The sequence below is a fragment of the Canis aureus genome, chromosome 16 (genome assembly GCF_053574225.1).
Source record: "Canis aureus isolate CA01 chromosome 16, VMU_Caureus_v.1.0, whole genome shotgun sequence".
Classification (NCBI taxonomy): Eukaryota; Metazoa; Chordata; class Mammalia; order Carnivora; family Canidae; genus Canis; species Canis aureus.
In genome coordinates, this window is record NC_135626.1 from 51,199,367 (window position 1) to 51,223,010 (window position 23,644).

At 43.4% G+C, this 23,644-nt stretch overlaps 1 protein-coding gene across 3 annotated transcripts; it reads right to left on the minus strand.

Annotated features, from left to right (window-relative positions):
• Positions 1 to 994: 994 nt before the first annotated feature.
• Positions 995 to 21,742, minus strand: LOC144286897 (ADP-ribosylation factor 2). 3 transcript variants are annotated; one of them, XM_077854027.1, is made up of 6 exons: positions 21,588 to 21,648; positions 20,626 to 20,752; positions 18,541 to 18,707; positions 11,761 to 11,871; positions 5,278 to 5,402; positions 995 to 2,841 (listed from the first exon to the last, which is right to left on the minus strand). In XM_077854027.1, exons 3-6 carry the CDS (start codon positions 18,686 to 18,688, stop codon positions 2,680 to 2,682), a joined length of 546 nt encoding a protein of 181 aa, XP_077710153.1. In that variant the 5' UTR covers positions 18,689 to 18,707; positions 20,626 to 20,752; positions 21,588 to 21,648; the 3' UTR covers positions 995 to 2,679. The 3 variants fall into 3 exon arrangements, with proteins under 3 accessions (XP_077710153.1, XP_077710152.1, XP_077710154.1); XM_077854026.1 differs by lacking the exon at positions 20,626 to 20,752 and having other exon boundaries at positions 21,588 to 21,742; XM_077854028.1 differs by lacking the exons at positions 20,626 to 20,752; positions 21,588 to 21,648 and adding an exon at positions 20,380 to 20,507.
• Between the last annotated feature and the right edge of the window lie 1,902 nt (positions 21,743 to 23,644).

Below are 23,644 nucleotides of genomic sequence, written 5' to 3' on the forward strand. Positions count from 1 at the left end.
ATTCTCCATGGTTAGAAAAGGACAAGCATTCAGCAGGGTGCTGGGTGCCTCGGATGGTTAAGCATCTGCCTTCAGCTCAGGTCATGACCAGATCCAGAGGTGCATCAGTCTGTTTCTCCCTCTCCTTCTGCAGCACCCCCGCCACCCAAGCTTGTGCACGCTCCCTTTCAAATAAATAAAATCTTAAAAAAAAAAAAAAAGTGAATTGACAAGAGAAATTAAATACCCCCCTACACACCATCCCACTTCCCTTCTCCTATAAAAAATGCTCATCAGTTTGTGGCCAGCACTATTGTCACAAGATATTCCCAGGCGAAACCTTCAGAGCAAGGCGTGCAAAGGTCAGAGACCTTGAATCCGCACAACCCTATTAGGCAGGTATTATTATCCCCATTTAACAGTTAAGCAAACTGAAGCTCAGAGATAAAGAAGCTAAGAGTAAATGGCCTGAAGCCAGCAGCTACTCTACTACATAGCTGGGATGTCAACATGACATTCAGGGACCCATGGCATTCAGGTCTTCATTCAAAGTTACTGCATGAGGTGGCCCTACTTACTAACTCAGCATCTCCAAACCATAGAAAACCACAGTTGAAAGCACCAGGAAGGAATCCCTGGGTGGCGCAGCGGTTTAGCGCCTACCTTTGGCCCAGGGCGCGATCCTGGAGACCCGGGACGGAATCCCACTTCGGGCTCCCTGCCTACATGGAGGGAGCCTGCTTCTCCCTCTGCCTGTGTCTCTGCCTCTCTCTCTCTCTCTCTCTGTGACTATCATAAATTAAAAATAAATAAAACTTAAAAAAAAAAAAAAAGAAAGCACCAGGAAAATGGTCAGTGAGGAGTATTGCTAAAGACATAAAAGTCACAGTAGCCTTGGGGCGGTCTTTTGCACAAGGACCCTGGGAGTTTTCAATAGCAGTAAATCTGCTAAGATGGAGGGGGAAAGGGATTTTAAAGTCGTTCAAGATATTCAGAAGCATGTGGCTGTCCTCTCCTCCTTCCAAAGCAAGTTCTTTATTGTCCAACCAATCAATAATTGTTTAATGAGGCCTAGCACCGTACTGGGTACACTGTACTAAGCATAAATACAAAAGTGTAAGACACAGTCCCTGCCAATTTGAGATGTACAACCTAAATATTTCTCAGGAATTACTCCAGTTAAAAATCAAATCTGGACGTGGATGCCAGTATTGCAATGAACATTCTTTCAAGTCACATTGTTATAAAGAAAAACATTACACCCCACATTTATCATGGTATGAGACTTCTTCCTATTAATATCAACTTCATCATCATTAACATACAAGGTTTACTTTTGTTAAAATTCACTTTACATTCCCCTCCTTTGTAATTTGAATAAACCTTTTTTTTTGAAAAAGGAACTTTCAAAGGTGAAGTAGGGAAAGCGCTTAAGTACACACTTGGCCAACAGCTGTCTGCGCAAACAAGCTCTGGACTACCATGTGAAACCAAGCTCATCCCTGGGCCATCTCCATTAATATTTTGAGGACAACATAAAGCACGTTTCAACATAAGACATTATTGCCATCCAGAAGAGGGAGTCAGCGCCACAGAGAGCAGTCAAGATTGGACATTTTTCAGGCAAAATTTAGCACCAACTCAGGGGCAGTTAACAGGGGTTGCCAGGGATTTCGTTTCCAAAATTAACCTCTCGATCCTCTCTCACTCTCAGAACTCACAGGTGTGTGGTTCTGGGAACAGAAACTAACCGAAACTGCAAGCTGAACTGAGACAACTGAACTGGGTGACGATTCCATCCCAGGAGTGAACCTCCTGCCTCAAGCAGAGAACATTCAGCACAGAGCAGAGCAGTGGGAGCAGCAGTCTCAGGAGCCTGAAACCCGAGGTGGTGATACAAAGACACACGACCTTCACCTCCTTTCTGACCCTCACCTTGCTTCCGTAACCCGGCCCTTCACTCCACCGTGTGGCCCCAGTGAAGAACCTCAGCCTCACGCTGGGTTACTGACCCAAATGGTCTCCATTTGGCAAATAAGAGGGAAATGGGGGAAGGAACTAGCACAAGGGGAGGACTAGATAATCTTCTAGTGTTCTGGAGTCTTAATGAAAAAGATCTTGAGTTCCTTTAAATAAAGCACATTAAACCAGGAAGAAAATAACTTAAGGGAAAAGTTCAAATCTGAACTTAAAACCTGCAGCAAGCAGGTGCTTATTTTTCTTGAAGATCTTTTGCTTTAAAGCACTGAAACGTGAGTTGCTAGGTCTGGCAGTGACAGGCAAGAATGACAAGTCCTTCCTCTTTTACAAAAGGCCACCAAAGTATAAGAGGACTCCAGGTATATGCAGAGACACCAGACCCAAAACTGCACAAGTCAGCTCCATCCCCACGCCCACTCTCCTCCTCCTGCCCACCACAAAGACTACTCTGGCTATTGTGCACCAGGAAGCCCTCAGGATCCCTCTGTCAGCTAAGCTGACCCTCGAAACTACTGAAATGGAAGGTAGCATTTAAAATGTAACACTGGTTTTTCTTCAAATGTAAGACTGGTTTTCTTATATAGCATGTCTAAGGCACGGTGTGAGAAAGCTGCTCCCACTCCCAGCCACACACCCATACTCGGCTCCTCACACGCACACAAGCACACAGAAGAGGCCAGCTGACTTTGCCACAATGCATGGGGAATGGAGCGCTTCCAATCACTTCTGGGTTTTGAGCTGGTTGGAGAGCCAGTCCAGGCCTTCATAAAGCCCATCTCCGCTGGTGGCACAAGTGGCCTGAATGTACCAGTTTCTCTGGCGGAGAGAATGTAGGCCGAGCTTGTCTGTTATTTCTGCTGCATTCATAGCATTGGGAAGATCCTTCAAGAAAAAAATTCAAAAAATGATTTATTTATATAATGAAATATTATGCTCTTCTCCCAAAACCTTAGTCACAGTCCTAGCTTGGCGGATTTTCTCTCTCTCTCTGACCTCTCAACTCCACATTGGGAAACCCCATTCACTTTACCATTAAAACAGATGCAGAATCTGACCACTTCTCATCATATCACAGCTACCCACTTGATCCCACCACCACCACTTCTAAGTCGAGGTACTGAAATAACTTCCTAACTGGTCTCCTTGCTTCTGTGCTTGTTTCCCTCAAAGTCTATTCTCAACCCAGTGGACAGTGAAAGTCAGAGCAAGTCATTTTTTCAAAACCCTGCAACAGATCCATCTCTCTCAGGGGAAGAGTCAGAGACCTTATGGTGTTTTGCAAGGCCTCATGACCTGAGCCCCCAGGACCACTCCTTAATTGTCTTGCTTCATCTTTTCAAATACAGCACTCAACACATGTAACTGTAAGATTTACTTATTTGGTATATTGATTACTTATTACCTGTTTCCTCTAACTAACTAGAATGCAAGGATTACAATGGCAGGAATTTCTATCTTGTCCTTTGAAATATTCCTAGTTCCTAGAACTGTGCCTGGCACATAGTAAAGTCAATCTAGTTATACTGATGTGGAGTGACATCAAAAATACGCTCTGTCGGGCAGCCTGGGTGGCTCAGCAGTTTAGCGCCGTCTTTAGCCCAGGGCGTGATCCTGGAGACCCGGGATTGAGTCCCATGTCAGGCTCCCTGCATGGAGCCTGCTTCTCCCTCTGCCTGTGTCTCTGCCTCTTGCTCTCTCTCTCTGTGTCTCTCATGAATTAAAAAAATATATATATATATATGCTCTGTGGGGACATCTGGGTGGTTCAGTTGGTTAAGTATCTGCCTTTGGCTTAGGTCGTGATCTCAGGGTCCTGAGATCAAGCCCTGCATCGGACTCCCCAGCTCATCGGGGAGCCTGCTTCTCCCTCTCCTCCTGCTGCTCCTCCTGCTTGTGTTTGCTCTGTCAAATAAATAAATAAAATCTTAAATGAATAAATAAATGTAAAATAAAATAAAATGTTTACTGGGACACCTGGGTGGCTCAGTGGTTGAGCAACTGCCTTCGGCTCAGGGCGTGATCCTAGAGTTCCAGAATGGAGTCCCATATCAGGCTCCCTGCATGGAGCCTGCTTCTCCCTCTGCCTGTGTCTCTGCCTCTATCTCTGTGTCTCTCATGAATAAATAAATAAAATCTTTAGAAAATAATAATAATAAAATAAAATGTTTACAAAGAGCTGGAAGGCGAGAGAAAATGCTTTCAATAAATCTGAAGTGACAAAACAGGATGCAGCCCTGTCAAAAGAGCATAAGCTCAATCACATAATGAATGTATTCATGAAGGAGAAAGTGGAAGGAAACACATCATGCTTCCTGACTGAGGTCATCTCAGGCTGATGCATTCCATGATTCTACTTCATTCCACTATGCTACCTTCATTTCCAAGCTTCCTTCCACTTTGAATCCCAAGGCGAGATGGCTCTACACTTGGCCTTCCTCCCACTCTTCCTTCACTGCTTTCCACTACATTTATGTAGAAGCCCCTTCTCCTCCTTGGACAATAAACCCCAAATGATGCAACCATCTCCTCCCTCACTGCCACCGCCCCTCTGTTCCAGCTGCACTGGCTGCCATGCTATTCCTAGCCGCATGAGGGTCCTGTGCTCAGATGTCATCTTATCATGGAAGCATTCTGGCCCTTCCCCACATCCAGCCTGCCCTCTTCCTCCGCTCTACCTTCCTCTACAACACTTCCAGCAGACACATTACATATCCTTTACTGACTGACTCTACTCCCACTAGGATGTAAACTTCATGGACACCAGGATTTTTGTCTGTCTTGCCGCTCACTGCTACATCACCAATACCTAAAACAATGCCTAAATCTTAATAGATGCTCAATTAATATTTATTGAGTGAATGGAAGACATATGCTAAAATGGAGGTGGGGAAGAGCTCAGCTGGCTTAGTCGGTAGAACATAAGACTCAATCTTGGGGTCCTGGTATAAGTCCTACATTGAGCCTAGAGCTTACTTAAAAAAGAAAAAGAAAAAAAATGTTAAAAAAAGGAGGTTGAGGGAAAGGTTATGGTACGGACTAGAGAGAGGGAGAAACACATCTAATTTAAATATCTATATATCTATATTCTTGAGGCTCCTGGGTGGCTCAGTCAGTTGAGCATCTGCCTTCAGCTCAGGTCATGGTCCCGGAGTCCCGGGATTGAGCCCCGTTAAGCTCCCTGCTCAGTGGGGAGTCTGCTTCTCCCTCTGCCCCTCACCCTGCTCATGTGCTTGCTCTCTCCTCAAATAAATAATTACATTTTTAAGTGAACATCTGGCAGCAATTTTGGTCCCAGTATTCAGAAAGCCAACAATATACCTGTTTATTTACAAATACCAGTAAGACTGCATCTCTGAGTTCATCTTCTGCTAGCATTCTGGTTAGTTCTTCTCGGGCCTCATTGACTCGCTCTCTGTCATTACTGTCAACCACAAAAATCAGACCTGGAAAGAAATCACAAGCACATTGGTAATCTGAACCTGGAAAGGGCAACCATTTATATGTCCTTACAGTTTCTCCCTACTTACACCTATGGTTTCACAGAAAATAATCAGTTAAGGAAGGACGTTTACTCTCCAGAATTAGGGAGCCTGCCACACGCAATCAACTAGCCTATCTTTTCAGAAGCATACAGGCCCTCCCCAGATTGAAAGAAACAAAATTATAGAGAAAAGGTTACGTTCATGCTTAATCACTTCACTTTTACATCATATCTGCATAACGAAGTCCCAAGAAAAACCAAGGACATCAAAGTTCAGACATGGACATCAAAGTTCAGATATGCATCCTTGGTTGGCAGTATTGCAGACATCATCCATCAGCATGCCAGAGGTGGTGGCGTCCTGATGCCACACAGAAAGGACAATGTTCTGGAGACCCCTACAATTACAATTGGTGTCTGAAGGGAGGGAGTCTTGTGCTCCTAACCTGTGAAGTCTGGCCTAACTCCAGGAAGCTGGTGTTGGGAAATCTTTGGAGGATCCCATACTAGACCACATCAGATAAGCACCAGGAAGCAAGAGACGGGTCAAAGAAAGATACCACCACACTTTATCTAAGCCAAGGTGGTTGACACCTGCACAGACCTGGTTGCTGTTACACTGGCTAGAGGAAGCAGTGCGCAAAGACGATCTCCAGAGGATTTCCCCAGCAGGGACTCCAACATACACTCAAAAACAGAATGGGGAAGGCCCTCTCTCAGCAGTAGTCCCTGCGTCAATAATGATCGTAAGAACTTGGTAGTTAGCCAACCATAAGCCCTCTGTGCAATGAAAATGAGAAGCGGCTGCCAAAATGAAAGTGCCCCAAGGCTGTATCAAGAGTAGTGATGACAGCTCAGTTTGTAGGATATGGGTGAAAAAAAGCCTTCTCTATGGTATGGCAGTCAGAACACCCTGTGAGTATCATGTGGTCGCTGCTGGACCCCATACCCTAAAACACAGGGAAACTGGAAGGATTCAAAGAATAAGTAGGATGGCAAAGGAATGAGATACCACGTCAGATGAAAAAGAAACAATATATGGGGGATGTTTTACTGAGAGAGACGGATAGCTGTCTTCACAACATATCTAAAGACCCATGCCATAAAGAGAGGTGCAATGTCTTTTATACAGCTCTGTAAGTACACTGAAGATCAATGCATACAAACTACAAGAAGTCGACGGACAGAGAGTCAACAAAACTGAAGATGTAATGGGCTGTCCCTTAGGAGGTACCCCTGTCATTAGAGATATCTGTGCCAGCTTCAGCCACACCTTGTAGGGACACTGCTGAAGGGACCTTCCTGGTAGGAAAAGCATAGAGTGACAAGATGACCACTGAGATTTCGCGGCTATGACCAGGAGGGAAAACTAGTGCTGGCCCTCCTCCCCTCTTCTCCTTCCCTCCTGTCTCTTAGGCCCACCCACCAAGCTGCCTGACTAGCTCTGAAGTAGCCCACTCTGGCAGAAGCCACTCCCCGGCTCCTGAGTGTGTGGGGACTGCATGCAAGACAAAGTCATGTCTGTTATATTACATCAGATTTTTTTTTTAAAAGGCAGAACACTCAAAACTTCCCCCAAAGATGTGATATGCTACCAGCAATATAAGTAGGACTCTGAAGGGGGAGGTGGGTGAGGGGATGGGGTAACTGGTTAATGGGCACGAAGGAGGGCACTTGATGCGATGAGCACTGGGTGTTAATACTGTATGTTGGCAAATTGAATTTAAATTTAAAAAAAATTTTTTTAAAGTAGGACTCTAGGCAGCCCTGGTGGCTTAGCGGTTTAGCACCGCTGTCAGCCCGGGATGTGATCCTGGAGACCCAGGATCGAGTCCCATATGGGGCTCCCTGCATGGAGCCTGCTTCTCCCTCTGCCTGTGTCTCTGCCTCTGTGTGTGTGTGTGTGTGTCTCTCATGAATAAATAAATAAAATACTTAAAAAAAAAAAAAAAAAAGGAAGGACTCTGATCATAACTAAGCATAACTAAGGCTATCCAGAAATTTGAGGAGATCCTTGCAAAAGTGACAGGGTAGAAACAGTTAATGCCTTTGCCATTCCTAATAAAAATTAAGGTTTATAATTGTTAGGGCCCATCCTGTATTGCTTTTATGTAAATCCTTATCTGAGAAACAAAAGAACCTAGCATCAGACTAGCTCCACTTTTGAACTAGGAGAACCCAGAAAAGGTAAATTTACACATGGATAGTATACAACAATTTGTTTTAAAAGGGAGGGGGATATGTATTTACCACTGCATGCACATGCATAAAATATCTTTGGACCAATACACAAGAAATAAAAGTGCTTGTCTATGGGAAGGAACTGGGTGGTTAGAGTAAAGGAAAGAGACAATGACTTTTCTTTATATGCTTTTCTATCTTTTGGAATTTTGAGCCACATAAATGTATTGCCATTTAACAAAATAACTGAACTTACAATCAAGGAGAAAAACCTTTCCACACGAGAACTAATGGACCATTTTATGCACTCTATATAATATTATCAACCAAGAAATCACATAAACAGTTCAAATTTCAATCTGTACAAGTAAAGCCTAAGTGAGTACATGGTTAAGTGTTTTAATGGAGAGTTAAAAGCTATCATTAAGTCTGTCATATTCAACATACTGATGAAAAAAATTTTAATTAAAAAAGACAAGGGCAGCCCGGGTGGCTCAGCGGTTTAGCACTGCCTTCAGCCCAGGGCGTGATCCTGGGGACCTGGGATCGAGTCCCACATCAGGGTCCCTGCATGAAGCCTGCTTCTCCTTCTGCCTGTGTCTCTGCCTCTCTCTCTCTCTCATGAATAAATAAATAAAATCTTAAAAAAAAAAAAAAAGACAGCTTGACCTTTAGAAGCTGGCAAGAAAAATAGGGGCAGCATCCAAGGCTACTGCTGGCTGAGAGATCTGGACCCACCACAGACAGCAAGTCTATTCTTCAGTCTTCATTTGCTAGTTTCACGAAGAGTCCAACTGACCCATACCGAGGTCCTAGAACATAGCCAGGTACCCACCACCAAAGCAAGTTACTGAAGTTCCATTAAATCAGGCTTGTTATGAATAGAAGACTGAAAACAAAATGGCATTTCAACTTGGTGACTGAATGTGACACTACATTGAACAGGCGAAAGGACTCCTGCCAGAGAATGAGGAAGTAAAACTTCTCACAATTTGGGCTCTGCAGTGGTTCATTTTATGTGTCAACTTGACTGGGCCATGGGATGCCCAGACATTTGGTCAAACATTATTTTGGGTGTGTCTGCAAAGATGTTTCTGGCTAAGGTTAATAACATTTGAACCAGTAGAGGGAGTAAAGCAGACTGCCCTTCCCTGCATGGGTAGGCCTCTCTAATCCTCTGAAGGCCTGAAGAGAACACAAGAGGAGTGAGAGAGAAGTCTCTGCCTAACCATCCTGGAGCTGGTGGAAGACCACCCTTGGATTGGAACTTCCACCTTTGGCTCTCCTGGTTCCCCTGCTTGCCAAATGTAGATAGATCCTGGGACTGCTCAGCCTCTGTAACCATGTGAGCCAATTTCTTATAATAAGTCTGATATGTATGTATGTGTGTATACATCCCATTGGTTCTGCTTCCTCTGGAGAACCCAGACTAATATAGGCTCCTATCTGAGTGACTACTATCTTCCAACCACAGAAGCATGTTATAAAATTAATCTCCTTTAAGCCAAATGATCCAACATGGCAGGTACTACCTCCATTTTATAGATAAGGAAACTAAAACAGAAAAGATGAACTTTCCCAAGGTTTCAGAGCAGAGTGAAGGAATTCTCATTTAGAAGGATTTCAGTTAACAAATACAGATGAAATAACAATATCTAGAAAAATCACCATTCTGTAACTCTAGGGAAATAACAGATCTAGTAATAGTCTTCCATGAATGCTAAAAGCAGTAGGTGACAGGGAACTTTATTTTGGGAGAATTAGACTTATATTGTCTAAACCCACTTAGCAACCCTAAAAGTGTGATGGCCAAACTTCTGTGTTAAGATGTGATAGAAAAGGAATACCTGGCACTACCTGTAACATATTCTTGCTGCCAAAATGAAACAGAACCTAATCAAGGCTCTAGAACCACCATTTTACAAGCTATCCAATGACAAACAAGTAATACAACAATCAGCCTAATTTAGAATATGAAATAAACATCTAACCAAAAAACGGCACAGAAACAAAGTAGGGAGAGAGGATCTATTGTAGAATAAGAGACTAAAGGGATATAACAATGAAATGCAATGTGTGAACTTTGGTTCCTGATGCAGACAAATCCAATGTGGAAAAGACATATTTGATACAACCGGAGAAACTAAATTAAGGACTAGGCACTGTCATGAAAGAATTCATATTAAGGGCAGCCCAGGTGGCTCAGTGGTTTAGCGCCACACCTTCGGCTCAGGGCCTGATCCTGGAGACCCTGGATCCAGTCCCACATCAGGCTCTCTGCATGGAGCCTGCTTCTTCCATTGCCAATGTCTCTGCCTCTCTCTCTCTGTCTCTCATAATAAATAAACAAATTTATTTAAAAAAAAAAAAGAATTCATATTAATTTTGGGGGTGTGATAATGGCATGGAGATTATGTTCAGAAAAAAAGGCTTTATCAGTTTGAAATGAAAACTGGGAATCCCTGGGTGGCGCAGCGGTTTAGCGCCTGCCTTTGGCCCAGGGCGTGATCCTGGAGAACCGGGATCGAATCTCACGTCGGGCTCCCGGTGCATGGAGCCTGCTTCTCCCTCTGCCTATGTCTCTGCCTCTCTCTCTCTCACTGTATGCCTATCATAAATTAAAAAAAAAAAAAAGAAAACTGAAGGATGGGGACACCTGGATGGCTCAGCGGTTAAGCTCTGCTTTCCGCTCAGGGCGTGATCCTGGAGTTCAGGGATCAAGTCTCACACCAGGCTCCCTAATGGGAGCCTGCTTCTCCCTCTCCCTATGTCTCTGCCCCCCTCTCTCTGTTATCTGTCTCTGTTATCTGTCATGAAAAAAAAGAAAACTGAAGGATATATGAGCAAAAGGTCTCATGTATCACGTCTGAGATATGCTAGAACATACTCTGGGCAAAACGCTGGTAACCATGGAAGCTGAGCAATGAACACAAGGGGGTTCATCATGCATCCTTTCTCCTTGTATTTGTTATGAATGTTCTACTAACAGGCACCAGCAGCCCCGGTGGCTCAGCAGTTTGGTGCCACCTTCAGTCCACGGCGACCCGGGATCGAGTCCCGCATCGGGCTCCCTGCATGGAGCCTGCTCCCCCCTCTGCCTGTGTCTCTGCCTCTCTCTCTCTCTCTCTCTGTGTCTCTCATGAATAAATAAATAAAATCTTTAATTAAAAAAAAAAAAAGCTCTACTAACAAAAGTTAAAAAAAAAAAGATAAATGCACTATTTTGAGAAAAAAAATCAAATTCAGAGATAAGAACTGCAAACCGAGCAAAGTGCTACAACAATGATCTAAAATCTAAAGGGCCAGCCAGTGTGGGCAATAGGTCTAATGAGACCAACAAACACAAGTCTTTACTATGAAATGCATGTGATACAAAAACCACTTGTTATAGAAATTTCAAAATTAAGACTCCAATTAAGTTCTAAAATGAGCGTGGAGATGCCTTCTGGTTAGGATTCTACATGAGAATCAGGTGTAAAAACTAGGTGAACAGTTTATGGCTATTTTGACAGGCAATACTCTATAAGGTAGCACTGATCCAACACAAAATCCATGAAAAAAAAAAAAAACCTCAAGTAGATTGATGGAGGAGTGGACCCATTAAAACCCCAACTTTTAGGAAAGCAGTGATAAGGAAATAAGGTAATGATCTGGGATATGTGTGTGTCAATTCACACACTTCTAGAATAGCAGGGCAGCTGGGAGAGACTGTGGCCAAACAAGATGCTGGCATCTGGGGTTCCAGCCATGTCTGTTCATCTCTTTCTCTGCAGGGGCATGATTTTTAGATATTCTCATCCAGTTTAAAAGAGTTCACTGAACTCAAACTCTCTAAAACCTGGTACTTCGTCTAAGGCACATATAGCTCTCAATTAACCAAAAGATAAAATTCATTATGATAGCCATTTTTTAACTCATCTGGATTAAGAGTAGTTTTCTATGTAGGACATTAATGCCCAAGTACTTTTTCTAGGAAGGCAGGGACCATTTTCCAAAAAGGAAGTGTTAAGTGGATCCTCAGAAGAGAAGGAATGATGGACAGTCCAAACAAAGCAGAGTACAAGGTTTCGCTTCAAGCATCCATCTTTAGACGCGTTTAACACAAATAGTTTCAAGGTCATAGACTGGATAATCTTTACCTTGGGTATTCTGGAAATAATGTCTCCACAAAGGTCTGATTTTGTCCTGGCCACCAACATCCCAGACCGTGAAGCTGATATTTTTATATTCTACTGTTTCCACATTGAAACCTAAATTGGCAAGATGAAGAAAATTTTTAATGAAGACTTTCATTGGGTAAACAATTCAAATAAATTTTGGCTAATATTTGGACAGGACTTTTAATTCACAAAGCAACTTGCTAGTCAAAGATCTTTAGCTTACAGGATCACCTGGCTGACTCAGATGGTGGAGCATGCAACTCTTGATCTCAGGGTCGTGAGTTCAAGCCCCACATTGAGCCTAGAGTTTACTTAAAAAAAAAAAAAAAAAAAAAAAAAAGAAACAACAAAAAAAAACCTATTTAGCTTACAAAACAGAATGCTAGCTTTGCTCGTCCATTCATCATGACAGGTGTCTCAAATCTTCTCTACTCTGCAACTTCAAATGACCTCACTTTCTCTCAGCAGATCTTACATGACTTCAGAGCAAACAGAAGCCATTAATGAGACTGACTTCTACCTCCCACCACACAATGTAGAAACCTACCTACATCTGTAACCATTCTTTTTCTCTCCCTCTTAGAGCAGAGAAAGGGGCAACTATCCAATGCCAATTCCATCTATCCATATAATCTGGACCACTCCAAAATCTCCAACCTCCTCTTCTCAGTAGGCTTAAGTCTTTACACTTCCCAAAAAGCCCTTCTTTGACTCCACATATTCACCTGCTACCACCCTCTATTTTCCGGATCAAAATCAAATTTCTCTAAGAACCTTAGTTACATTCACTGCCCCTACTGTGTTGCCTTTCACCCAAGAGCTCCTCCTGCTTCAACATGTTACACAGCTGGTCTTGCCAAGATGAGCAATAATCACCATGTCAATAAACCCAACAGAAGCTTTTCAGTTCTTACAAGTTTGATTTTATATTTCATACTACTGCTCACTCTCTTCTTGAAACTCTTCCCTGGTTTCCTATTTTCTTTGTATTTCTATGGCTGAACCTTCTTGGACTACTTAGTGAGCTCAACCACACTTAATTGATCCTGAAATGATCAATATGATTCTGTCCTGCCCCATCCATTCTCCTCTTCCCACAGTGGCAAAAGGTAATTTCGTTCACTCATAGGGCTTCATTACCACCTTTGCACTAACAACTCTCAAATTTACATTTTCCCATCCCAGATCTCCTGAGTTTCAGGCTCATAATCCAACCTTCAATCCAAAATCTTTGATGTCTCAAAGGCTCCAATAAGGCAAGATGTCAACACTGAACATAAGATCCCCACACCTCTAGGGGTGCCTGGGTGGCTCAGTTGGTTGATTCTTTGATCTCAGCTCAGGTCTTGATCTCAGGGTCATGGGTTAGAGCCCCACATTTCAATCCATGCTGGGTACGGAGCCTACTTTAAAAAAAGGGAGGGTGCCTGGGTAGCTCAGTTGGTTAAGCATCTGCCTTCGGCTCATGTCATGATCTCCAGGTCCTGGGAGAGAACCGAGTCAGCTTCTCTCTCTCTCCCTCTGCCCCTCCTCCCTGCTTGTTTTCTCTCTCTCAAATAAGAAAAAATATTTAATTAAAAAAAGAAAAAAAGATCCCCACCCCTCTATATTCCTCCTCTACTAGTTACCCCTGTACTGACTTCATCCCACAAGCCAGAAATCTGAGAGGCATCCCTGATACTTCCCACTCTCTCACCCCTAAAGATCTCATTATCAAATCTTATCAATTCAACCTCCTAAATATCTAATAGTCACCCTAACCCAAGAGACTGTCATTTCTAGCCTCAATTATTGAAGTAACCTAATTAAGCTACCTGCAGCCACTCTTCCTCTCTCCGTCCATTCACCATTTTCCAATCAAAACTCTCAAAATCTATAATGTGGTCATATCACTTCCCTATATATTTATGCTTGACTGAAATATTTAAAATAAAGGGGAAAAAATAATCTCTCTTTGGCTTCCCACACCCAAATCCTAAACATGACCTTTGAGGTCCATCACAGCCTGGGCCTGCTCACTTTCCAAATCTCACTTTGAGTCATGTTTTAGCTTGTTTTAGCGAAGGGCACTCACGTCATCACAGCAATCTCAATTCTTGCTAAATAAATGTATAAATTCAATGACATTCTAATCCTAAAGTGATTAGGGAAGGGGGGTGGGGCAGGAAACTTAGCAAAATGATCTTAAGTGTTATCTGGAAAAATAACCAAGTAAATGTAACCAGGAACTCTCTGAAAACAGATAACAAACTATTTTTAAAGATATTATCAAACCTTGAGTAACACATGAAATAATTAAGTTCAAATTACTACAACAGGGAGTTGTCCAGAAAAAGACATATATATCCATGAAAATTTAGTATATAAAAAGAAGGCATTTAAAATCAGCATAAAAAAACTATCCAATAAATGAGTGTGGACAACTGTCTATCTCTGCACATGTCCAATATATATACGGCTATTTGGATTTAATTGATTAGGAGAACCTGGATGGTTCAGCCAGAAGAGCATGCGACTCTTCATTTAGATTTGAGCCCCACACTAGTGTAAAAATTAAATAAATAAAAAACTTTTAAAAAATTAAAAATTAAATTAAGTCCAATTAAAAAGTCAGCTCCAGGGGCGCCTGGGTGGCTCAGTGGTTGAGCATCTGCTTTCGGCTCAGGGCATGATCCCAGGGTCCTGGGATCGAGTCCCACATCGGGCTCCCCACGGGGGGCCTGCTTCTCCCTCTGCCTGTGTCTCTGCCTATATCTCTGTGTCTCTCATGAAAAAATAAATAAAATCTTTAAGAAAAAAAAAAGGCAGCTCCTCAATCTTACTAGCCACCTTTCAAGTATTCAATAGCCACTTATAGCTATGGCTTCTACCCTGGACAGTATGGACCCAGAATATATCCATCATTGAAGAATGTTTTATTGGACAGCATTGGCCTATATATTTGAAAAATATAACTAAATTCCTACCTTACTCGTAACAGAAAAATAAACCTCAAATAAGTAAAATATTTCAATGTCTTTTAAAATGAAATAAAAATAACAGAAAACTAGCAGTAGAAAATACTGATGAATACTTATATGACCCTGGAGTTAGGAAGACTTTCTAAAAATGACACTGAAGCTAAAAACAAACAAACAAACAAACAAACAGAAAACTTGGCAGGAAAAAAAAAAAAAAAAACTTGGCAGGGCACCTGGATGGCTCAATAGGTTAAACATCTGATTTTGGCTCAGGTCATGATCCCAGGGTCATGGGACTGAGCCCTACATCAGGCTCCACACTCATCCGGTAGATTGCTTGTCCCTCTACCCCTTCTCCCCCTCCTCATATACTCTCTGTCTCTCAAAAAATATATTTTTTAAAAAATTGGTAAATAAGACTACCTAAAATTCTATATGGCAAAACTTAGAAAAAATGAGGTTGAAAGACAATGGACTAGGGATCTCCGAGTAGCTCAGTGGTTTGGCGCCTGCCTTCAGCCCAGGGTGTGATCTTGGAGTCCTGGGATCAAGTCCCATGTCGGGCTCCCTGCATAGAGCCTGCTTCTCTCTCTGCCCCCCTCCCTCTCTCTCATGAATAAATAAATAAAATCTTAAAAAAAAAAAAAAGACAATGGACTAGAAAACTAACACATGACACATTGTTCCTGACCCAAGATGTCCTTCTTCAAATCATTAAGAGACATATAAACATGCCAACAAAAAGAAAAAAAAAACAAACAAAAAAACTGGTAGAACCAAATTAAATCAAGTCATAGATTGGAGTGCCTGGCTGGTAGAGCACACAACTCAATCTCAAGGTCATAAGTTCAAGCCCCACATTGGGCATGGAAACTACTTAAAAAATAAATAAGGTGCACCTAGACGGCTTGGTTGCACCTAGTCAGTTGGTTAAGCAACTGACTCGATTTCAGCTCCAGGGATGATCTCAGAGTTGTGGAATCTAGGCTTGCATCAGGCTCTGTGCTTAGTGTGGAGTCTGCTTGTGATTCTCTCTCCTCTTCCCTTTATCCCTTCCCGGGTACTCACATGCACTGTCTCTCAAATAAATAAATAAATAAAATCTTAAAAACTAAGTAAGTAAAATTGAGCCATAGAATAAATACAAATGGCCAACGGATGTTTGAATATATTCACTTACAGTAAAAGAAATCCCAATAAAAATCGGTGTTTTTTTTCTCCATCGTATAGGCAAATTCCCTGGAGAAATGAACATTTTTAATAGCTGGTAACACAACCTTTTTGGGGAGAAGCTTGGTAATGCATACCCACATTTTAAATGTACATAGGGTTTGGTTGTTTTTTTTGTTTGATTGTTTTTTTTGTTTTTTTTAAGTAAACTCTGTGTTCAACATGGGGCTCAAACCCACAATCCTGAAATCAAGAGTCACATGCTCTTATGGACTGAGCCAGTCAGGTGCCCCTAGACATACATTAGCTTTAACATAGCAATTCTTCCTCCAGAAATTACTGCAAGGACTAAAGTACATGTTTGCAAAAATGTTAAAGATGCTTACTTCAGCATCGTTTACAAAGAACACGGCAAATAAGTGAATCAACCCATCAATGAAAATTCATTAAAAATAGAGCCACATAATGGAATACTATCCAGTTACTCAAATTTGATGTTACTCTGTATCAGTTGTTATTTAAGCCCCAAAATTTAGTGACTTAGAATAATGATTCCTCTCCTCCTCCAACAATTCTGTGGGTTGCCTGGGTTTCCCCTTGTAGTTACATTCAGCTACGGAGTGCCTTGAAGACTGGACTGGGCCCGTCTCTCTCCAGGTGGTCTTTTCATTCTCAAGAAACATTGAGCTTCCTCTTATGGTGGTGGCAGTGTTCCCAAAGTGCAAGTCTTAAGGCACAAGCACTTATTCAATCTTTGACTTAATTTGCTAATATTCCCTTGGCCAAAGCAAGCTGCTTGGCCAAGCTTAGCATCACTGTAGAACAGGACTGCAGGTGAAGTGGATACGGAGGGGGATGATTCACTCCAGGCCATTAGTTTCACAATCTACAAGACTGGTATTCCATTCATCACCAAATATTTACTGGACAGCTACTATGTGCCAGGCATTTTGCCAGGGGCTTGGGAACAATGGTGAAAAAGACAGACATGGTTCCTGCCCTTATCTACTTACTGCTGGAAGAGAAGTGGGCAAGCGACGACAAATGTGTTGAGAATTACTAAGAAGTTTTGGTTACTAAGGAAACTTTTAACAGGGGAAAACCAGTCCAGGCCATCAGAAAAGGTGTCCCTGAAAAATAATGTTTAAACTAAGACCATAAGAATGAGCTGGCATTAGCTACATAAAGGGGGAGGGGGCTAAGGAAAAAGGCAGGAAAGTATTCCAAAGGGAAGAAATCATATAGAAAAAGATCTAAACATACTATTTAATGAAAAGTAAGTTCAAAAACAGTATGCATATGATTTTACAAAGATATTCACCAAATCTTAACAATAGTGTTTTGTTAACACTTATTTATGTTTTGCTGTATGTCTAACACTATGGATGCATGAATTATTTTAATAATTGGAGAAAACCAAGCAATTATGCTATTTTCATTTTAGACTAATAACATTTTTTAAATTGTGGATGTGAATGCTTTCTCCATCTGGCTTCCTCCTTCTCCAAATGTTGCAATCTCTGAAACCACTGCCCAAGTTGGAAGTTGATCATTTGGTTCCTGTGACTAACCTAACATTCAGAACACTATGACTTCACAGGTCATCCTGTGAGGATCCGGGATGTTTGGATCTAAAGGCAGTTCATAAGGCAAAGATGAAATCCTATCAAACTTGCTTTTGCAAAATCCTTAAATGGCTTACAAAATACAGCACCGTTTCGCAGGAATAACTACACTGCCAGGTTCTCCTCCAGCACTGGAACAAATCGGATTCTTTCAGGTGGACACCAACTCAAAGTAACTGGCTTGAGCCAGAGTGAAGAAAATCACACTGCATCTTTAAACCCTAGTAACATACTTCTTGTGGACATGGTTCCACTTAGGCCAGCTGGAAGACGACTGAATGAGGAGGCAAGAGCAGGTTCCCAGCTCCCAACTCAGGCTTAGGTTGGGACACAGACTAATTAAGTGGAATAGAGGGCATAAAACCGCCCTCTCGGTTTGTCTGTTTAAAATTTCAAGTAATCTCCACACCCAACATGGGGCTCGAACTCACAACCCCAAGATCAGGAGTCGTAAGCTCTGGGGCGCCTGGGTGGCTTAGTCAGTTGAGCATAGGAATCTTGGTTTCAGCTCAGGTTGTGATCTCAGGGTCCTAAGATATAGCCCCAAATTGGGCTCCGAGCTTAGTGTGGAGTCAGCTTGGGTTTCTCTCTCCCTTTCCTTCCACACCTCCCCTGCAAGCTTCCTCCCTAGAGCACGCTCTCTCTCTTAACAAATAAATCTTAAAAAAAAAAAAAAAAAAAGTCGCAAGCTTTACTGACTGAACCAGCCAGGCACTGCTGCCCTCCCCGTTTTAATCATTACCTTTTTCATTTTCACCAAGCAGATAAGGTTAATTGTGCTTATCCTAAATGTGTTCATTTGATTGCCTCATACACCTAGCAATGGTCCTAGAGATGCCAGGGAGCAATCAGGAAATTCTGTATTACTCAGTATGGGCCTCAAAAAGCTTACACTCTTAGACAAGATTTAAAAAAAAAAAAAAAAAGTATCAATAATATAAAAGGCAAGTAAAAGTATAACATAGTAACTTGTAAACTGGTCTTGTCACAGGTTGTGAACATACCTATTGTAGGGATAGTAGTCACAATCTCTCCCAGTTTCAATTTATACAAGATCGTGGTTTTTCCAGCTGCATCCAAACCCACCATAAGAATCCGCATCTCTTTTTTCCCAAATAGACTTTTAAACAGTTTTTCAAAAACGTTCCCCATTGTGACTGATTTCTGTTACCTGAATGAAAAGAAAGGCAAGTCAAGTAATTGTTCTTTGCAGAGATATAGAAACACCATACATAAAATACAACTCTCTATTAGAGGAGGCACTTAGTAAAAAATGAAAACAATTTTAAGTATAATTTGGCCAATAAATAGTAGCATGTCTTGTTTTTTTGTTTTTGTTTTGTTTTTTTGCATGTCTTGTTTTTAAAGGGAAATTCAACTCAGCCTTTTGATACCTTGCCAGAAAATTCTCTTTTCCACTGCAGCATCCAAGTGGGATAAGTGGAAACACAGTCTCAATGCTACCACTATGGCAGCGGGTTTTGGTCAGCCTGGGCTTTGGTCAGCCTAAGTACAGAAGCAATGTCAAAACAAATACATCTAAACCCTCTCGAAATGAGAACTAATGAAGCAAAGAATGGGTTTATTTTACAGGATGTGAAGTCTTTAAGGTAGGTTAAATGTCAGTATCTCTTAAAAATGTAGTAGTTGCCTTTGGCTAGCAAACAGTATCAACATCCAGAAAAAAAACTTAAAAAATTTTAGAGGGGAGGAAATACAGCATTTGCAACCCCATTCAGCTAACAGAGAAACTGACTAGAGCTGGGGAGATCCATAGCAACCAGTGTTGACCATCCCCTGACTCTCAACCAATTTTTCACTTTTTATTGAAATGTATTATACATAGAGAAAACACATGATAACCAAACAGTTCAATGAAATGTCATAAACCCATCAAAATATGATGATTACTAGTGACCCAGATCTCCTTGCCCCCATTCCAGTCATTACCTCCCAAAAGGTATGACTATCGACTTCTAACAACATAAGTGTTCAATATTTTATTTTTTAGAAGACTATATGATAGATTCTATAAAGGCAACAGTAAAGGCAGACTAGCTTTGTAGAAATTTATTCTACAGCCTTTTAACACATCAGTCTATTTGAAGAGTGAGCTTGACATTTTAAAGACTTCAAAGTAGTCCATCCGACGCACCTCAAACCGAGCCCCTGAACATCTACAAAGATTCTCTGTAGAAAGATTCATTTGTTAGGCAGCCCTGGTGGCTCAGAGGGTTTAGCGCCGCCTCCAGCCCAGGGGTGATCCCGGAGACCCGGGGTCATGTCCCACATCGGGCTCCCTGCATGGAGCCTGCTTCTCTCTCTGCCTCTGTGTGTGTGTCTATGAATAAATAAATAAAATGTTTAAAAAAGAAAGAAAGATTCATTTGTGAAACAGAAAGGGGTGGAGGAGGGGCAGAGAGAGAAGCAGACTCCCCCACCAAGCAGGGAGCCAGATGTGGTACTCCATCCGGGTGCTCCAGGATCATGACCAGAGCAGACAGCAGACACTTAACCAACGGAGTCAGCCAGGCGCCCCTAAAAAGATCCTTCAAAAATGAAAAGTAAAAAATAAATCTTTGTTCCAAAGAATATGATTTTCCTTTTAAACTGCTAACCAGGGATCCCTGGGTGGCTCAGCGGTTTAGTGCCTGCCTTTGGCCCAGGGCGCGATCCTGGAGACCTGGGATCGAATCCCACGTCGGGCTCCCTGCATGGAGCCTGCTTCTCCCTCTGCCTGTGTCTCTGCCCCCCTCTCTCTCTGTACATGTATCATGAGTAAATAAATAAAAATCTTTAAAAAAAAAAAAAAAAAAGAATAACGAAAAAAAAAAACTGCTAACCAGGGGTGCCTGGGCTGGCTCAGTTGGTTAAGCACGAGACTCTGGATTTTGGCTCAGGTCATGATGTCGGGATGGTGAGATGGAGCCTGCTTAAGATCCTCTCTCTCCCTCTGCCCCTCCCTCTGTCAATAAATGAATAAATAAATAAATAAATAAATAAATAAATTGAAAAAAATAAAACTGCTAACCAAAGAAAAACTTTACTCCCTGGCAGGGCAGAGGAAAAATGCAACAAGGACTGCCAACCTCTCATTCATCTGGACCCTAGTGACCTCAGAGGTCACCGAATTCCAGAGGGCCCACGTCTGAAATCCAACAGTTTCCCACAGTAGCTTCACATGGATGATGTCCCAAGTACACACTCCATTCCATTCTACGACGAGAGAAAAGCAGCAGCAGAGCACGTATCCCGTGCATAAATGAAGTTAAAGGTGAACTGCCACAACCAAAGAGTGACAGGTGCTTTCATCATCCATAGGAGGTCTGTATGGAAACTACACAAACGTCCAGAACATTTCAGCAGTCAAAAATCTCTAGCTGGGCGACAAAACCAGAGACGCCTTGTCTTTTGTTTCCGAAAGAAGACAAAGCGCAGAGATGAGGAAAACGGTAGGGAACGAGCCAGGGGTGGGGAGGGGAGGTGCTTCCCCCTTAGAGGTCCTTTGAGGCAAGTGCTCCGCTCGATCCCCCTCCCACCACACGAGTACACCACCTCGGTTTCCCCTCCTGCTTCTCTTTCCCTCCTCCGTCAGAGACGCCCACATCCCGCTAAGCCTCTGGAGCCGCTCTGGGGAAAAACGTCCGAGACTCCGGCGCCCCTTCGGCCCGCCCACCCTTCCCTGCCTCCAGCACCAACTCCCCTTCAGGCAGGAGCGGCGACGACACCCCCAGGGCACCAACAGGACCAGGTGGCCAAGGGGGCGTGCGCGGCGGGCGGGCCGAGCGCCGGCTTCCCGGGGGGGTCCCCAAACGCCTCTCCTGCCCGCCGGCCAGGCCGCTCCCTCGGGAGCTGCCGGCCCTCGGGAAGGCGGAGGACCACGGGTGGACGCGCCAAGCTTCCCTCGGGTCCCCGCAGCACCCGCCCGACCCCTTCCCGCAGGCTAACCGCCGCGCTCTGATTTCCCGCCCGCTGACGGTGCGGCAATCCAGCCAGGCCTGGAGAGCCGCCGCCCCTTCCCCGCCAGCCCGCCCGCCCGCCCGCGACTCACCTGCCGCCGCGCTGACCACCGTTACCCACTACAGCCTTTCAGATTTCGGCTCCCTCTGCAAAATGGCGACCGGCGCGGGGGCGGGAACGGCAACCAACCAATCACCCGCCGCCTCTCGGAGCTTTCGTACCAATGAGCTCGAAGTTCCGTGAGTGACGACACATCTGGCCAATGCGAAGGACAATAAGAGCCTGGTCCGGGGAAGGCCCGCCCCCGGCGACCTAGGCGACGGCACGAAGCTCTGCAAATGCCGGGTTCATCTTCCAATGACAGCCCCCCGCGGCCCGGCGGGACCCTCCCACACGCCCCGCCCCAATGCCGCGCGCGACCAATCAGAAGAGTAAAAGGATTTCCGATTTGCTCGGCCAATCAACTCGGAAAAATCCCTGGGATTGAACTAACCCCGGGAGCGTTCGAACCAACCGGGTGGGGGCATGCGGGCGGGGCCAAGTTCCCAGTGATATTTAAGGAAATTTGCCGAGGTTGAGCTAAAAGTAGAAACTAGTTGGGGCGATGTCTCGTGTGGGAAATACCCAGACTTTGACACAGAAGTTAAGGCTTACGGAAAGTTTCCTACTCAGTTTGAAGCTAGGCTGCAGCCCTGCCTCTAAACCGATTTTCAACAGTTTGGGTAAAATACTAGCCACCTGCACCGTTCGGATGCCGCACTTCCACAGCCCTCACCTCCTGTCGGGAACTCAGCCCCCTTTAAAGGCCAACTTACTTGGTGGGGCACCTGGTGGCTCGGTTGAGCGTCAGCCTTGGCTCAGGTCGTGGTCCTGGGATCCAGTCCCGCATCAGGCTGCCCGCACGGAGCCTGCTTCTCCCTCTGCCTGTGTCTCTGCCTTTTTCTGTGGGTCTCTCATGAATAAATAAATAAAATCTGTAAAAAAAAAAAAAAAAAAAAAAAGCCAACTTGGTTAGCTGTTAAATAGGTAACCAACTCCTGTAAATGGTACCTGAGATCATCAGAAATGTGAACCTCTATTGAGCACATACCATGTGCCATCTATATCAAGGACTTTACCTGTGTGACCATAACGACCTGTGAGTTAGAAACTATCATTTCCTCTTTTAAAAGAGGAAAATTAAGTAACCAAACAGAGATAAAAGCTTAGCTCTTAATCTCTTTACCAAATACTTTCCTTCCTGGTCACAGTGATTGTATATTTGATAGTAAATATATAAGAGGTTTTTCAACGTGACTCCTTAAAAATTTTTTACTATAAAAGATTATACAAGGTCACTTTTCTTTTTTTTTAAGATTTTATTTATTTATTCATGAGAAGCACAGAGACAGAGGCAGAGGGAGAAGCAGGCTCCATGCTGGGAACCTGAGGTGGGACTTGACCCCAGGACTCCAGGATCACACCCTGGGCCAAAGGCAGGCGCTAAACCGCTGAGCCACCCAGGGATCCCCTACAAAGTCACTTTTTAAAAATACATGAAAAAAATGGCATTCCTCATCAGAGTGAGGACAATAAGGAGGAGCGGAAGTGGGGGGGGAAAATCACACCATTCTATCATCTAGAGGCAATCACTGTTACATTTTGGATTATTTCTTTCCAGTCACTTTTCTATCTTCTTTTTTTTTTTTAAGATTTTATTTATTTGAGAGAGAGAGAGCAAGTATTGTTAAGTTTTTTAGTAACTAGACGGAAATGAGACCGCCAAGGCAAGCGAGGGTCCAAGAACAGATTTTATTGCAGGCACCCTCGGGCGAGGTTCCACGACTCACGGAGGAAAGAGAGTGAGTCGAGGAAGTCGCGCCGAGACAAGGTGGTAGGGGGTTTCCATAACGTTGTAAGGCAGAACGGTTTCCTATTGGTTGGCTCATATGCAAAGGAAGGATTGCAATCCAACCAGTCAGAGTGACCCTCACTATGCAAAGGAAGGATTGCAATTCGACCAAAGGTGACTTCCTCCTCTGGGGTTTGAAGGGCATTGGGTTCGGTTGAGGAAGTCCAAAGGAGAGGTGTAAGGGTCTGCTCAAGCTGTCGTCCCAAGTGGAGGTGGTGACAGGAACCTCAGCCATTTTGGCGTATCCGCCATCTTGA

What these genes read in the sequence shown, in the direction of transcription:
- LOC144286897 (XM_077854026.1), bottom strand. Translation starts at nt 18,688, where the DNA reads ATGGGGAACGTTTTTGAAAAACTGTTTAAAAGTCTATTTGGGAAAAAA. An exon ending in GACTACTATCCCTACAATAG is followed by an intron (nt 11,872 to 18,540) that starts GTATGTTCACAA and finishes TTGCCAATTTAG; the next exon opens with GTTTCAATGTGGAAACAGTA. An exon ending in TGGTATTTGTAAATAAACAG is followed by an intron (nt 2,842 to 5,277) that starts GTATATTGTTGG and finishes TTTTTCTTGAAG; the next exon opens with GATCTTCCCAATGCTATGAA.